At 41.0% G+C, this 16645-nt stretch overlaps 1 protein-coding gene across 1 annotated transcript in view; it reads right to left on the bottom strand.

Moving 5' to 3' along the window:
- The window catches only part of MLLT3 (MLLT3 super elongation complex subunit), a 281107-nt gene extending 280736 nt beyond the window's left edge, over nt 1-371 (bottom strand). The window contains exon 1 of the mRNA XM_081803019.1: nt 99-371. Coding sequence (XP_081659145.1) covers nt 99-110 — 12 coding nt within the window. The 5' untranslated portion in view covers nt 111-371. The remainder of the gene's footprint in view (nt 1-98) is intronic.
- Nucleotides 372-16645: the final 16274 nt, after the last annotated feature.

The following is a 16645-nucleotide window of genomic DNA, read 5'->3' on the forward strand; positions in this document are numbered from 1 at the left end:
TGTCTGGGCTGCGGCGGCGGCGGCGGCGGCAGCGCAGGGCGAGGGAGGAAAGGCGGGGGGGGGGGGGGTCTTTTATTATTATTTTTGCATGTACTTACCGAGCTAGCCATGCCTGGGGGCCCGGAGGTTTGCTGGGGTGTTGTGTGGTACCCCCCTCCCCCGCCCCCCTCAGCTGTAATTCATGAAGAGGCTGCTATGAATGAGAGCGCGCCCAGGAGCGGAGGGTAGATGGCGGACATTCTCTGCCTTTTTCCCCCCGCGTTCGCTTGCTCGCTCGCTCGCTCGCTTATTAAACTCAGCCCCAAAAGCAAAAGCAGCAGCAGCAGCAGCAGCAGCTCCAGGGCCAGAGGATGAGATTCCGGAGCATGCGCCGTGGCGCCTGACACCGGGGCTCCGAGCCTTACGGGGCGGAGGGAGGGCGCGCGGGCGGGGCGGAGCGCGCGGGGAGGCCGAGCGAGCAAGCCAGGGGGAGCTCGAAGGAGCCAATCACCGGCCACCTCCCGAAACCCCGGCGGCCCGCACCGCCACACTGGAACGCCCTGCTTAAAGTAACAGGTTCCTACTGGGGAGGAGGGGGGAGGTGGAGCAGAGGGCGGGGAAGGGGCGCTAGAGTGGGGAGAGCGGCCAGCTGGGGAGCCATCCCGGCCCCTGTGTAAACTCCTCTCGCCCTACAATAAAAAACGGATTAAAACTGCTGGAATGTAGCCACTGCCTAGAGCCCCCAGCAGCCGGAGAAGGGGTGTTAAATCAAGTCTTCGGCGTTAGCACGCTCGGGGGAGGAGGGGGGAGAGGGGGCTTTCTTTTACTTCCCACCCCGTCTTTTTGTGGTTTTGTGCTGAAAAGGAAAGAACTCAATGCCCAAACAAACTTATTTAGGGACAGAACGAGAGCAGTGCCGCTCTACAAACAAACATCAAAAAGCACTCGCTGAGACTGTTATAACCGGCAACAATCCCCTTGGCCCCCTTTCCCATCTACTCAAAGGCACCCGCCCACCGGCCCCACTCCCCGCCTTTCTGCCACCGCCACCGAAAATTCAAAAATGAAATGAACAAAAGTGCTATTTCCTTCCAAGGGAACTCCTCCCGCTTTGGTAATCCCCGGCTGGGAGGCAACACAAAGCGGTGCCCAGGTGAAGGTGGGACACCTGCGAGTACCGGGTGCAGACCCTCAGGGACCCGGCTTGGAGTTGTTTTCTTCGGGAGGCTTCCCTTCCTGACAGCCTGGTGGGTTGCATCAGAACGTGAAGGATTGTCCTCTGAGGACACGCGGGGCAACTGGGAGTCTTAAAATAGCAGATAAAGTTAATACTGGCTGTAATGTGCATAAATTGGATTATAATCTTTAGGCGTATTGGTGACAGCCAGCGTAATCCAACTCTGGGTATTAATCCGGTTAGGCTCCCAGGTGACAACCGGCCGCAAGAGTGTTCCCAGAGTCGCGCTCCTGCAAAGGTTCCCACTCGGGATGTATTGGGTCTCAGTGGCCCGGGGTACAGCAGCGCAGGCACGCGTGGGGCGAGGGGGAGGAGTACTGACTAGCTTCCTTTAGCAACGCGGACAACCTTCACAAAGGAAACGGATAAGATCTAGACGATTGATTTGAAAGTGAAAGATGGGTGTAACTCCAGTTCGTTAAAGAAAGATCCTTGCATCTTCCTAGCCCTCATTCCTTTTTTGCCCGTCTATGTTTTCTTTCCTCCCCTTTTTCCCTCGCCTCCCAACTTCTTTCTGAATTTTCCTTCGGCTTCATTCTCTTCTCCCTGCCTTCCCTCTTTATTTGCCTCTTCTCCTCTTTCTGGCTCAACTTTCTGGCTTTCTTCTTCTTTTCTTTCTTAAAACCACGAAAGCAAGTTGTCTCAGCTCTTGGATTAAAGAGAGCAATATGGGGAAAGGAGGTTACCTGGGGCATCCGGAGTCCTGGCTGGTTTTCAGTTCTCCCAGCTGCTCACAGAAAGAGAACCCGAATCAAATCAGAGCACTTTGGGCCAACTTTAATTTCCAATCCATCCCTCCAACTCGAGTGGTTTGAACTACTAAAACTGACACTCCGACCTCTCCCCAGTTACAACCTGGAAAACTTCTTTGGCTTGAGGACCCCAATTCCTCCCACCCTTCTGTTGGATTTAGTAGCATAAGAGTGAAGGGAACCACTGAGGGGAGAAACATTTTAATCCAAATCCAAGGGCTTAGATTTCTCAACTGACCTACACGTACATAGATGCGTATCATCTTGCATATCTGTACAAGTAGGTGTGTGTGTGTGTCTATCAGGACTAAGTTTACATAGACATAGACAAGCTGTGTGTTGGGATCCATGTGAAGGGTGGACCTCCTTGCTATGCATTATTCAATTTTTGATAAAATAATTAGAACTCCTTCAAAATAATAAGATAGGGAACTGATGGTTATCTGGATGTGCCGTTAGGATAAAGCCATTTCCTATAAGGCAGCAACCATTGGGCAGTGAGTGCTGCTCAACACACAGGTGAAAAACAACAATCTGATTATAAAGTTTTGAGTTGACTGTAGAGTTGGGCTAACTTCTTCCAATTCTCTCTGTAACCTGTCCCTGCGCTGAGGGACTGATATCTCTTTTTTGAATTATGTGTTTGTTGGATTAAAGTTTATTCCAGGAGTCACCAATAAGCCTTAGCGTCAGAGAGGGTCTTTTCCCATTACCCCTCCTTTCTCAAAGACTCCTTTAAAAACCCAATGTAGGGGTAAATGTCATTCTCTAGGCACTGAAAACATAGATTTGGTCAGTAGATGGCGCATGGAGCCCTTCCACCAACGTCCTTACGTGACCTCTTTACAACAAAAAGACCAGGAGGAGGAGAAAAAGAAAGAAAACACAACCCTGAATATTCCAGATTCAACTTTTGGGCAAAGGAATTTATGCCAGTCTTTCAATGTATTGTTTATAACCTATTCTAACAAGCTGGCTATTAATTAAAAGCAGAACAGGAATAACAGAAGATTAATTTTGTCCATTATACCTGGAGATCTTTGCACTTTAAGTGAGGTACAAATTGTGAGAAAGCTTTTGAATACTTAACAGTACAATTATAGAAAATATTTTGCAAATAAATTTTAAGGCAAGCTTCTTCAGTACTAAATATTCCAAAAAAAAAAAAATTTTTTTTTTAATGGAAATGCTTAGGGATAAAACCTTCCAAAAAGCAACTATTTTACTGAAGTTCATACTGTAGTATATAGCACAATATGAAACACTATGGGGTTAGTTTTGAGGAGCAGAAAAGAAAAGCAATTGACATCATCATTTCAGATAAAATGCGTGACGAAGAATAAAAAAGGAGAGTGTCTGGGACAGATCTTAATTCCTGATCAGCACCACCCCCATCAACGTAGCTCTTCAACCATTATTTTGGCTTGAGCGCTTTTATTTACAGTAGTTTTGTTTAGTGTGGAGTTTGAGGCCAGTTTGGATGTTTCTGGCACAACATAAAGAAGTCCTTTAAAGAGTAATTAGGGTGTTAAGGAGCAGTTGTTGCTTCTTAGTAGGATTTTATCTAGTTATTTGTTGTGATAGATTATTCATGCATAAGCTCAAGTAATCAAATCAATAAAAATTAACCATTGTTCATCCTTTTCTGTATGGATTTGGGGGGAAAGGGAAAAAGATGTATGAAAAAGAAACCAGATAATGGGACAGACACTAACCAGACATCTGACAAATATTAGACTCGGAATAATTAAGGATTTTTTTTTTATAATATTGCACTTTTTTCTGTGTACTTTATTCATGTGTTCATTCAACAAAACCATATTTTGCTCCTTCCATGTGCCAGGCACAGAGTTAGGCTGTAAGAAAGTAAGAATGAGAGGGTTCCTGTTGTAATAGTTTATGACCCAGGGGAGAAGTTTCACCAAATGCTTTTTTTTATATATATATAATTTCTTATTACCTAAATTTGGGATAGAGATCTGTGTCACACATAAGCAAGCAGCATACAGATTTGTCATGAACATCCCAAGGACAAGAAAAACAGTAGCACAAGATTAAAAGCCGGGACTCATTGTCTTCAATACTTCAGATCACATAAATCTTTCACCTTTTACTCATTGCCTTCAATTCCACCGGTTAAAGCTCAGATAAGGTGGGAGGGGTGTTGATATCTTTTTTACAACAGCCAAGTCCTAATTTCCTTTTCCTTGATCTGAAGTGTTTTCTATGTTCACCTTATTGCAGCTCTTTTAAGAAACAAATTCACAATGAAAGAAAGCTTACTAAGCCTTTTCAAGATCATGAGCATATTTTCTCAGTTGAGACACTCTCCCTGTTTCTTATAGAAATTTTTGGTTCAAAATGTTACATTTTTAACATTATATTTAATTCATGATTCTAGGATAGTGTATTGGGAACCCCAGAATAGTACAAATCATTACTGCTTTGAAAAAACAATTGCTTTGATATCCATTTAAGCACCTAGTCTAGGACTATTTCCAGTGATAAGAAATACACAAAGCTTTTTTAACCACCAGAGCCTCTTCATGTGTAAATTATTCCCTGAGAGTAATTTAAGCAATGCACTTATACATTCAGAAGACAAGAGTGCCTGCACAGTAATAATTTATTAATTTAGTGGGCTGTATTCCTAATTCAAAGTATAGCACCCCAAGGCCTGAAAATTAATCAAGGATGTTATGTAAGACCAACAATATGAAACAAGATAAATATTGGAGGTCAGTTGATATAGTATGATTGAAAATGTCTTCCTAATATATACAAGAACCCCAGTGGAATATTTATAGGTAAAATACATCTTAAATTGAAACTACTTGCTGTAAAACAACCTATCTTAAAAGTAGATTATCTTTATGTATTTCTGGCATCTCTTCAAAAGCTACAGCATAACTTCCTAACTTTCTTTAATGATTTGGCCTCCTTGATTTTCAGTGGAAATTCGGTTTTCATATATGATTCCACTTTTCCCATTCACATATTATGAATGGAGGTTAAAATAATCACTTTGTCCAAAAATCATAAACTATACTTTGTCTTATTTGATTAAAAATGGGAAAATAACATATCAGGTTTATGAACTAATACATTCAAAACAAATCAAACTTCAATTAAAACTGCAAAAGAGGGGCACCTGGGTGGGTCAGTCGGTTAGGCCTCTGACTTTGGCTCAGGTCATGATCTCAAGGTCCTGGGATGGAGCCCTGCCCCAGGCTCCAGGGCTCTGTGCTCAGTGGGGAGTCTGTTTGTCCCTCTGCCCCTCCCCCCACTCCTGCTCTCTCTCTCTCTCTCTCTCTCTCTCTCTCAAATAAATGAATAAAATCTTTTTTTTAAGATTTTATTCATTTATTTGAGAGCGAGAATGAGAGAGAGAGAGCATGGGAGGGGGGAGGGTCAGAGGGAGAAGCAGACTCCCTGCTGAGCAGGGAGCCCGATGTGGGACCCGATCCCGGGACTCCAGGATCATGACCTGAGCCGAAGGCAGTCACTTAACCAACTGAGCCACCCAGGCGCCCTAAATGAATAAAATCTTAAAAAAAAAAAAAGAATTACAAAACTGCAAAAGAAATTTAGGAAGAAGAAACTACTCCCTTCCGTGTATTAAACGGTCTGACAGTGGTTTGAAAATAGTACTGAGCCTCTAAGAAGTGAGTGATTTACCACCTTCTGGTAGGATCAAGTATCCCAGTTGGGTTAAACTATTTACAGTCAGCTCTGAATAATCCATGATTATATCATCCACTTTGTAGCTAATCTACAATGACACAATTTATGTGTAGGGTTTTTTTTATGTTAATTTATGTTAGAGTCTGTTTTTTTTTAACTGAACAAAATGCACATGACTGTATCTAATTGCCAGTTTCTTTTTTTTTTTTCTTTCTAATTGCCAGTTTCGATTCATACTATTTTTCTCACAGGAGAGCGTGGATACTAGTCCATTCTATCTCTTTTAGACCCCATTTTCTGACTGTTATTAAGCAATTTGTCATCCCAGGGATAGAATGCTTTGCAAACAACTATTGATCTAGGAAGGAATACAAATTGATAGGAAAGAAGGAATATTCATTTAGCAGTGTGCTGAATCAAAATAACTCCTAGAGGCTATTGCTAATTATAGTTCTATTATGTATCCTCTGTGAAACCAGATGAGGAAGTTAGTGAAGGATTATCTTCTCAAGTGTAGTGGTAGCAATTGGGAAATTTCAAGATGTAACAGGAAGTTAAAAATCACTTATGAATAGCAAAAGAAGTTCACTTATTTCTATATAATTAGAACTTCAATATATATTATTTCAATCGTTTGCCTTATGTTTCATGACTTTGACCTTTTGGTTTTATTATTAATTCAATGTATTCTATTAACTTTTATTGGCTGTCCACTGAAGGTCAGCCCCTGTACTTGGTCCTCTGAAATCAGGACACAGGTACAGGATGCCTCTAACATTCTCATTTATGTCAAGGCCTTTCATAATTGCCTTAGAGTTGATAGGTTGTTACAACAAATAAAGATGTTAATTTTTTTTTTTAAGATTTATTTATTTAAGGGCGCCTGAGTGGCTCAGTTGGTTAAGCAACTGCCTTCGGCTCAGGTCATGATCCTGGAGTCCCGGGATTGAGTCCCGCATCGGGCTCCCTGCTCAGCAGGGAGTCTGCTTCTCCCTCTGACCCTCCCCCCTCTCATGCTCTCTCTATCTCATTCTCTCTCTCAAATAAATAAATAAAATCTTTAAAAAAAAAAAAAGATTTATTTATTTAAGAGAGAAAGTACAGGAGGGAGGAACAGAGGGAGTCTTTTTTTTTTTTTTTTTTAACATTTTAGTTATCCATTTGAGAGAGATAGAGCAAGAGAGAGAGCATGAGCAGGGGAGAGGGAGAAGCAGGCTCCCTACTGAGCAAGGAGCCCGATGCATGACTAGATTCCAGGATCCTGGGATCATGACCTGAGCCAAAGGCAGATGCCAAACCGACTGAGCCACGCAAGCGTCCCAGGGAGAAGTCTTAAGCAGACTCCACACTGAGCTCAGATGCGCACTCAGGGTTCCATCTCTCCACTCAGAGATCACAACCTGAGCCGAAACCAAGAATCAGTCGCCTGAACAACTGTGCCATCCATGCACCCCACAAATAAAGATGTTATTGAGCACATAACAATAAACTCTTGTTATTTACTTGTATCTCTATTTAAGAAAAAAAGATTTAAAAGGAAAAAGATTTAGTCATAACATTGGCAGTAATTTTTACTTAAAAAAAAACATGATTGAGGGGCACCTGGATGGCTCAGTCGGTTAAGCATCCGACTCTTGATTTTGGCTCAGGTCATGATCTCAGGGTCATGGGACGAGCCCTATGTTGGGAGAATCTTAAGATTCTCTCTCTCCGTTCCCCTCTGCCCCTCCCCCTTAAATAAATAAATAAATCTTTGAGGAAAAAAACATGATTGAAAGTATTTACTAAGGTCACAAACAAGTACTAAGAGTACTTCCAAATCAAAATTTCATTTTCAAGGGCTCCAATTGGTCAAATTTGGGACAATTTGAGTCTCAAAAAAGAATCTGAGTTCATAATGATAATTAAAAAAAAATAATAAGCAGGAAAAAACGAAAGCTTCTCTATACAGAAAGATACTAGCTAATTAATATATGTAAGAGGAATGTTAGAATTAGAAAAATCATCATTTTGCAGGCACCAAAGCTGTAATAGATTTAGTCAAGGTTCATCAATATATGCTGAAAGTTTGGAGTGAAAGTTTTTCATTATATCACAATGATATATTGTCCACAGATCACATATTATTCACAATGATATAATGTCCACAGATCACATACTATTCACAAAGGCAGAAAAGGATCTTTACAGTGAAGAAATCTGGGGGACACCACTTAATGAAGTGACCAAACTTGACATCACCAATAATGAGAAGAGCTGACATCATGTGCCTTTTTGATGTGGTATGATAAAAAGCATGTAATATCTAACATCATGGATGTATTATTTCTGCCAAAAGTGTTTGAATCTGTGAGGAAGAAATCAGACACATCAAGATTGTGTGGGACGTCTTACAACATAACTGGCCTGGGTTGTTTTGTGGTTTTTCTTTGGTTTTTGGTGGTGGTGGTGGTGGTTTAGTAATCTCTATGACCCATGTGGGGCTTGAACTCAGGACCCTGAGATCGAGTTGCATGCTCTAATGTCTGAGCCAGCCACCCCAAATAATTCACTCATTCATTTACATGAGCATACGAATTTTTTTTTTTAAAGTAAGCCCTAGGCCCAACGTGGGGCTTAAACTCTTGACCCTCAGCTCAAGAGTCACATGTTCTATCAACTGAACCAGGGCAGGCACCCCATTGGCCTGGATTCCTGAAAAAAATCAATATCTTAAGAGACCCCTCACCACCACCAAAAAGTGAGGAAATGTTCTAGATTAAAGACAACTAAAGAAACATGACAACTAAATACAATTCTTAATAGTTAACTGGATTCTATTTTTAAGTAATCTCTACACCCAACATGGGGCTCAAATTTACAACCCCTAGATCAAGAGTTGTGTGCTCTACCGACCAAGCCAGCCAGGCACCCCTGAATTCTAGATCCAAAAACAAATATAAACGAAAAACAGCCTAAGGATATTCCTGCAACAACTGGGGAAATTTGAATATGTACTGTCTATTGATGGTACTATAGTATCAAAGTTAAATTCAGTAGATGTGCTAATGGTACTGTGGTTATATAGCAGACTATCCTAATTCTTAGAAAATACATGCTGAGATGTTCAGGAAAGTGTCATGATCTCTATAACTTATTCTTAAGTAGACTGGTTGAAATAATTAATACATAAAATTATATAGAAATATAAATTGAGGTAGAGAAAAACAGAAAGCAAATGAATTGAGGTGATCATCATACTGCCTTTTCTGTAGTTTGTTTGTTTGATTTTCAAAATATAAATTTTAGGGGAAAAGTGATCCTCAAGATTCAGAACTAAATTCTGAAGTCATAGTTCATATGTTTCTTCAATAGTATTTCTTTTTGTTTCAAAAAAAAATGCTTAACAAGGATAAAAGTAAGGAAAATGGGAAGAGAAAATGTTATAATTTAAAGGATTTTATTTGAAAGAAAAGATAGAGGGTTAGAATCTTTGGCCATTTGAGGCTTTATATTTTCTCTTTTCTGCTTACCACCAAATTTGCTTCTGAATTATAATAGTTTGATAGCTTTGGTTGACTGACATGTTTGAGGTCAGCATCTTTGGTGATCTTAGCTTTTCTCTGGCAATGAAGGACTCCAAAAGGGAGCAAGACACAGGACATGGGTTTGGCATAGTCTGCTGAATTAGTGACAATATTTTCATGTGAATGTTCTTTCAGAAGTAGATGATGTGTGTGAAAGGTTTCCCTCATGAGATTACAGCAATGTAAAGGTCATTCAATTCTACAGACCGCTTAATTGTGCCCCATTAAGCATTTCTCAAAAAAGAAATGTGTGTGTGTGTGTGTGTGTGTTAATAGCATTCAAGGACTGCCAATATCAGCATTGTCTAACTTAGAAAGATTTTTTTTTTCATGGCTTTTATCACTGACCCTGTGTATAATGCACTGACTTCCCTTTTTTATTGCTCAAGGACAGCTGGATGAGTAACCTTGGCTCATTTAGAAACCATCCAATGCTTTTGTTCTCGGTTAATATTTTTTTAAAAGGTCACCTACATCTGACACCTGTCAGGTTAGCACCTTTCAGAATCAGGAATAGGACCTTCTCTTGATCAAGTATGGCCAATGCATAATCTAAAGATGGGCTAGCAGCCTCGAATAACAGATTAACAGATTGTTTTTCAGGTTCTCATTTTAGGGCCGGAATCTTTATGGGGATTTTTTTTTTTTTGCCAACCATGCCAAAGAGAGGAATGTCTAAGAGTAGACAAAATAGGAATAAGGTAGAGGGCTCTGTGTTTCCTTTCCAAACTTGAAAGAGAATGCACAAAAGCACCACTCATTCCTTAAAATGTTGGTTGGGGTAGAGAAGGTCAGTGAGTAAAATAAGTGGAGAAAAAAAAAATCAGGCCCAAAAATAAAGAACAAATAAGGTAAATTCAAACCACTCGGAGAACAAAAATATCTAAACTAGAGCACAAAATAAAATGTATGGGAATTATAAATATATTATCTATACTGTGGAAAAAGTCTTTTGCTGAAAAGGCAGAGATTTTAGAGGCAGGTTTTGGATTTTATTCAGCAACACCGATGTGATAGCCATAATTGCATATAATACAGTCCATGTAATTTCTTTTTTTTTTTTTAAAGATTTTATTTATTTATTTGAGAGAGAATGAGATAGAGAGAGAGAGCATGAGAGGGGGGAGGGTCAGAGGGAGAAGCAGACTCCCTGCTGAGCAGGGAGCCCGATGCGGGACTCGATCCCAGGACTCCAGGATCATGACCTGAGCCGAAGGCAGTCGCTTAACCAACTGAGCCACCCAGGCGCCCAGTCCATGTCATTTCTTAATTAATGACTTGTTATACTGTAGCTCTTACCCAAACTGTGCTTACTCTGTAAACAAACGGCCTCAAAAGTGTCTTTTGGAGATGTCAGATCTCTTAACCTTTCCTTCAGTCAAGACCTTTCATTCTCTTATACAAACCTATATTTGAAACTCTGTATTGGTCCCACTATATGCCCAATCTTTCGATCAGAGAGCTAATGGCAATGGTCTTACTGTAAGTGAAAACCTAAATTAAACTTAAGGAGGTGATCATTTGCAAATGGCAGGAAAAAGATGTAAAGAGCGTTTCCAGGTCACAACATAAAATATCCCAAACCATTTTTGTCTTCCTTGATTCACCAACTTGGTACAGATTTTTTAGCTAGACACTCAAGGCTTTGATTTTCGTTGTTTTTATTTTAGGAAGAATAGGAAGCAGTCGTGATTCCTCTAATCCTAATTAAAACTAAAACTGGCAATTACCATAGTAGTATATGAAATTGCTTCTGCTCCTACATTCACCCATCTGTAAAACTATTAATGGAATACATTTAAAGAATATGAAACAGAAAATAACCAGTTTCCCTAACATTATAGACTTACTTAACAAATATTTATTGTACACTTATTATATATTAAAGCACACACAGAATTACATTTTGCAACTTTAGATAGAATTCAATGGAAAGACAATTTGGCTGGAGTGATGTTGGTTAAAGGGGAGAGGAATAAATATAAGAAAGAGAAGGCACAGAAAGAAATACTTGGAATAAAAAAAAAAAGAAATACTTGGAATTATGTAGAGAAATAAGAAAATCTGCAAAAAGGCAATGTTGGAAACTTTAAAGTTCCTTGGGATAATATATTTCCTAGAATAAGTCTACTTTTTTTTCAGTCTATTTGTTAAATAACAAGAAACAATATGAATAATATGGGCATAGTTAGGATTTCATAACAACTTGGAAATGGAGAAACTAGGGCATTTATCATTGCTCACAATTTTGCCCTTATGAAGAAATACTATCAGGGTTAAGGTACATCAACTTCATTCTTCCAGTTGGAAGAACAGATTAGAACATTCCTGGCCCTGGTTTTATTATAGCCACTGTCTTTAACTTCATTTCTTCCCCCTACTCTAGTAGTTGATCATATTGGTCATTTTGAAAGCTACTTTGTGTTTCATGGGCAAAAACCCTGAAAAATTAGGTCTGAAGGTAATTGCTGAGGCTTCATTATTTAATTTTACATGTTTGGAGTCAAGAGTTCATTGAACTCATAGGAATATATATGAGAAATGCTACAAAGCAGTATTAAATCAATCTTAGCACTCTTTTTTCCTTTTAAAAGTGTTGACCTACATGTAAATTGGCTAAACTACTCCTTAATGTCAAAGATAAAATGATTTAACTCTTGGGTATAAGCAAGCCCACTTGGCAAAACTGGGGAGCATAAGAAATTCTGAGCCAAGCACATTTCTCAAAAAGGAAGTTCTTTGACATCAAGAAGTTGTCTCCAACTGGCAGAGTTCAGGAACAGCAGACTTTCCCAAAATAACAAATTTGAGACATCTTATTCTATTGTAGCAAGAGAAAAAAATAATCTTTCATTAAGCTAATAGTATAAAATATATTTAAATTAGGAATAAAGATGGCCCAAAAGTAACTGTTAAACCAAAGGTGAAAGAAGTATTTTTAAAACCCCCAAATCGGTTCACATTTTTTTTTCCAGTGAATACAGGTAGTTTTCCAAGTACTCATTCTCCCTGAAAAAAATCACAGTAAAATTAAATAAAAGTCTGGCCTTGTTAAATTAAGATAGTTCTCATCTACCGATTACTTAAAAGCCATTTTCAGGAAAGAATACTTTTTCACAAAGAACAAAACCACAAAAAATGGCAGAATGATATAAGAAGTGGGGAAAAAAGAATTAGTAATTAGAAATTTTTTTTAAAGATTTATTTATTTGAGAGAGAGAGAGCACTTGAGCACGAGCGAGAGGTGCAGAGGGAAAGGGAATCTCAAGCAGACTCCACACCAAGTGAGGAGCCCTTTCGGAGCTCTATCTCACGACCCTGAGATCACGACCCAAGCCGAAACTAAGAGTCAGACACTCAACTGACTGTGCCACCCAGGCGCCCCAGTAATTGGAAATTTTTATTTTTTTATTTTTTTTAAAGATTTTATTAATTATTTTGACAGAGAGAGACACAGCAAGAGAGGGAACACAAGCAGGGGGAGTGGGAGAGGGAGAAGCAGGCTTCCCCCCCGAGCAGGGAGCCCGATGTTGGGCTCTATCCCAGGATGCTGGGATCATGACCCGAGCCAAAGGCAGGCGCTTAACGACTGAGCCACCCAGGTGCCCCAGTAATTGGAAATTTTTTAATGAAAATATGAACTCCCTGCTTCTTTGGTTAAAAAAAAAAAAGAAGATCTGGGCACACAACGCTCACATACCTGAGTGCCAACTCAGCTGACACTGAATCCAGGCTGCTCCATTAGACTAGGTAATCATTGTCCAATTACCTATAGTTCTGCTCATTCGCTTGACCAGTCTAGACCTTGAAACCATATTCAGGGTAGAGCAGATAATCTGATCCCTAGGATCCTATTGTTAATATGGAAGAGATGTGGGTAACCTATGCTGGGCAAACCATGGTCAGCAGGCCAAATCAGACTTTAAGAAGCCCTTTAAGCGGATGCCTGGGTGGCTCAGTTGGTTAAGCGACTGCCTTCGGCTCAGGTCATGATCCTGGAGTCCCTGGATCGAGTCCTGCATCGGGCTCCCTGCTCGGCAGGGAGTCTGCTTCTCCCTCTAACCCTCCCAACCCTCCCCCCTCTCATGTGCTCTCTCAGTCTCTCTCTCTCTCAAATAAATAAATAAAATCTTTAATAAAAAAAAGAAAGAAAGAAAGAAGCCCTTTAAGCTTAAAAAACAAACAAGCAAACAAAAACTTGTACTTTTTAAAAATAGCTAAATAAAAAGGATATTTCATGACATGCGAAAATTGTTTGAAATTCAAGCTTCCATGCCTATAAAGTTATATTGGAACACGGCAGAGCTCATTAGTTTTGCTTCTGTGCTACAAGGGCAGAATGGGGCCACTGTAAACAGAGCTCATACGATTCAGGAAGCCTAAAATATTTTCCATCTGGCCCTTTACAGAAAAAGTTGCTGACCCCTGATCTGGAACAGTACTGTTTCAGGACTGCTTTTCCTTTCGTGTCCACGGATCTTGGTCACACCACTCCAAGGAATGAAGAGGTAGACCAGGCGAAGAGTGGTGGGCAGCAAAGCAAGGTCTACTGAGTGATAGCACGAAGCTCCTGAAGAGGTAGATGGCTGTGGGAGTTTCTAAGTCTAGGGGTTTTTATGAGATTGTCCCCTGGCTGGGCTGTTTAATCTGATTAACCCTCCACAAGTCTGTCACCCAATCAGGTTTTTGTCCATGCACTCATCTACCTATCAGGTAGTCATTCCTGTGGGAAAGGGGGGGAGGGCTCCTTCCAGGGTGGTGTTTCCCAGCCTCTGGGATCAAGAGGGCAGTGGCTGCCATGGCCCTAAGGCATGCCCACCAGCCACAGGCCACCAGATCAAGCTCTTTGTTTAAATATCCCACTGATTGTTAAGCTGGTCCCCTGGGCCTGGGTTAGGATGCCCATGGCCATTCCCTTCTTTTCTGTAAAGCCTAGAACTGGATGGGATCTTATAAGTGTAGTTTACTCTTAGGACAAGGGGTTCCTTGCCCCCGCCTGCCATTCTCCCAACTATTTTCCATTTGTACTATCCAATAAAAAGGTAATGTGAGCCATGTATGTAATTTTAAATGTTCTAATAGCCACATTTTTTTAAAAAGATTTATTTATTTATTTGAGGGGGTACAAGCAGAGAGAGAGAATCTCAAGCAGACTTCCCTTGAGTGTGGAGCCCGTCGCGGGGCTCAATCTCACAACCCCAACTTGAGCCAAAATCAAGAGTCAGACACTTAACTGACTGAGCCACCCAGGCGCCCCAAGATCCTGTTATTCTTAAATATTTAAGAGTGCATGCACTCTTTGCCAAGAGCACTATTCTAGATTTGAACTTGAAGGGTGAAAGCTTCAAAACTTTAACAAATATTTTCAAGGAGGGGAGTTTTTGGTCAAAAGGCTATAGGTGGGGAGAAAAATCTATAATCCAATCCTCCTTTCATTTCCATAGAATATGGGAATGACCACCTCTTGTTGCCCTATAGTGGAGAAGGCACATCTCATGGGTGGGAGTCTGACACTCACAGGCCTGCAATTTGTGGTGGAAGGGTACGAATGTTAGGCACACGGAAGGACCATGTGTAGAAGTAGACCAAACAAAAGCAACCCTGAAATCTGGGCCTGCTCCAAGATGCTCTTCATGGAAATTTCGCCTTCACTTCACCTACTCGCCCAGTTAACACTCCAGAGTGTGCTAGGGTTGTTCGCATCAGTTCCTTGAAACTGGAGAGCAGATATGGCAATTGCAGAGTCTCTAGAAAATCAGGCAGAGGGAAGATTGGGAAATTCCCTGCGGAAATGGCAAAGGAGAAGTCTTGTGCTTTGCAAATGGCCATGATGGAGACCTTGAAAAGTCTGTAAATCCAACTGGGAGCACCCTGTATTGTTTCCCACTTTGTCTGACTGTTTTCGTAAGTTTCTGTATCCACGGCCATTAAGGAGACTTTCTTTTGTCTGCATCTGTTGGCCTTTTCCTTTCAATCATCCTAACAGTCTTATTGTGAAAGCACCACACTAAAAAAGAACCTCTGTCAAGGCAGGGGGACCAGAGGACAGAGAAGATAAGTGGGTTGTCCTGCGAGCAGATGGGGAAAGATACCCCCAAAACTCCTCACCTGGTGAAGGATGCAGGTGGAAAATAGGAAGTGCCATCAGCAGAGCATGAGTCCAAACTTCAGCTTCCCAATCAATCCCACACTCTGCTGAGTGGGATTCTTTTCTTCTTTCAGAAGACATTCCAAGAAGGAGTGGCCTCTTCCACTCTGGCATTCCAAGAGGAGTGTCCCCTCTCTTGTCTGCTCCTTCTTTGGCCAAAACCAAGTACAGAAGGAGCCAAAAAAGGAATAGGATGCCTTTCGCTCTCCTGGCATCCCTGTACTTCTACACAAAGATACGGGAAGAGGAAGACATCATAAATGCAACTTAAAAAACTATTGTGTTTGGGACGCCTCGGTGACTCAGTCGTTCAGCATCTGCCTTCGACTCAGGTCATGATCCCAGGGTCCTGGGATCAAGCCCCGCATTGGGCTCCCTGTTCGGCAGGAAGCCTGCTTCTCCCTCTCTCACTCCCCCTGCTCGTGTTCCCTCTCTCGCTGTGTCTCTCTGTCAAATAAATTTTAAAAATCTTTAAAAAAACCCCAAAACTATTGTGTTTGGTTTCTTCCAACAAGATTGTATATAAAACTGCGTGCTCTGAAGAAAAGTTTAGGAAAAAATAGCCTTAATCCAGATTTAGATATTCAAACCCAAGACACAGGAAGTAAACTCAATCTGTATCAGGGAAGGGGTGAACTGGAGATGAGACTGAAGGATGACTAAGAGTTTGTCACAGGGACAAGGAGGAGGGACTGGGAGGAAAGACTTAACAGAGAAGTCTTCCCCCTGTCAGGAAAGACACAAGGCAGGGTGGGGCGGGAGGTACGGGGACCTGAGACAGCTCAGTAGCCTGAGGAAAGAAGAGTGAAAAGAGATGAGGAGCCAGGTCCAGAAGGGCAGTGTGTATCCAACTAAGAAGTTTCCCTTCCTCTGAGAGCCACTGAAACTGTGAGCTGAGGAGTAGCGAGATCAGATTTGCATGTTAAAAGGATTGCAGGAGGAGAATGTTTGTCCCATAGTCTTAAGGAATGTGCCATGAGAAGACAAGATTAATGGTAAACTACTTATTAAATGGACCAGAAGAAGAAAAACAGTTGAAGATTATAAAACTAATGAAAACAATAAAAAGATTTAAACTTAAAGAAAATAAGTCAGAAAGATTTGAAGCCACTTGAACCAACACTGTATTTTTTTTTTAAGATTTTATTTATTTGTCAGAGACAGAGAGAGAGAGCACAAGCAGGGGGAGTGGCAGGCAGAAGGAGAAGCAGGCTCCCCACTGAGCAAGAACCTGATGCGTGGACTCAATCCCCGGACCTAGGGATCATGACCTGAGCCG

This window comes from Leptonychotes weddellii, chromosome 14, assembly GCF_054177405.1.
Source record: "Leptonychotes weddellii isolate Sample4059 chromosome 14, ASM5417740v2, whole genome shotgun sequence".
NCBI lineage: Eukaryota > Metazoa > Chordata > Mammalia > Carnivora > Phocidae > Leptonychotes > Leptonychotes weddellii.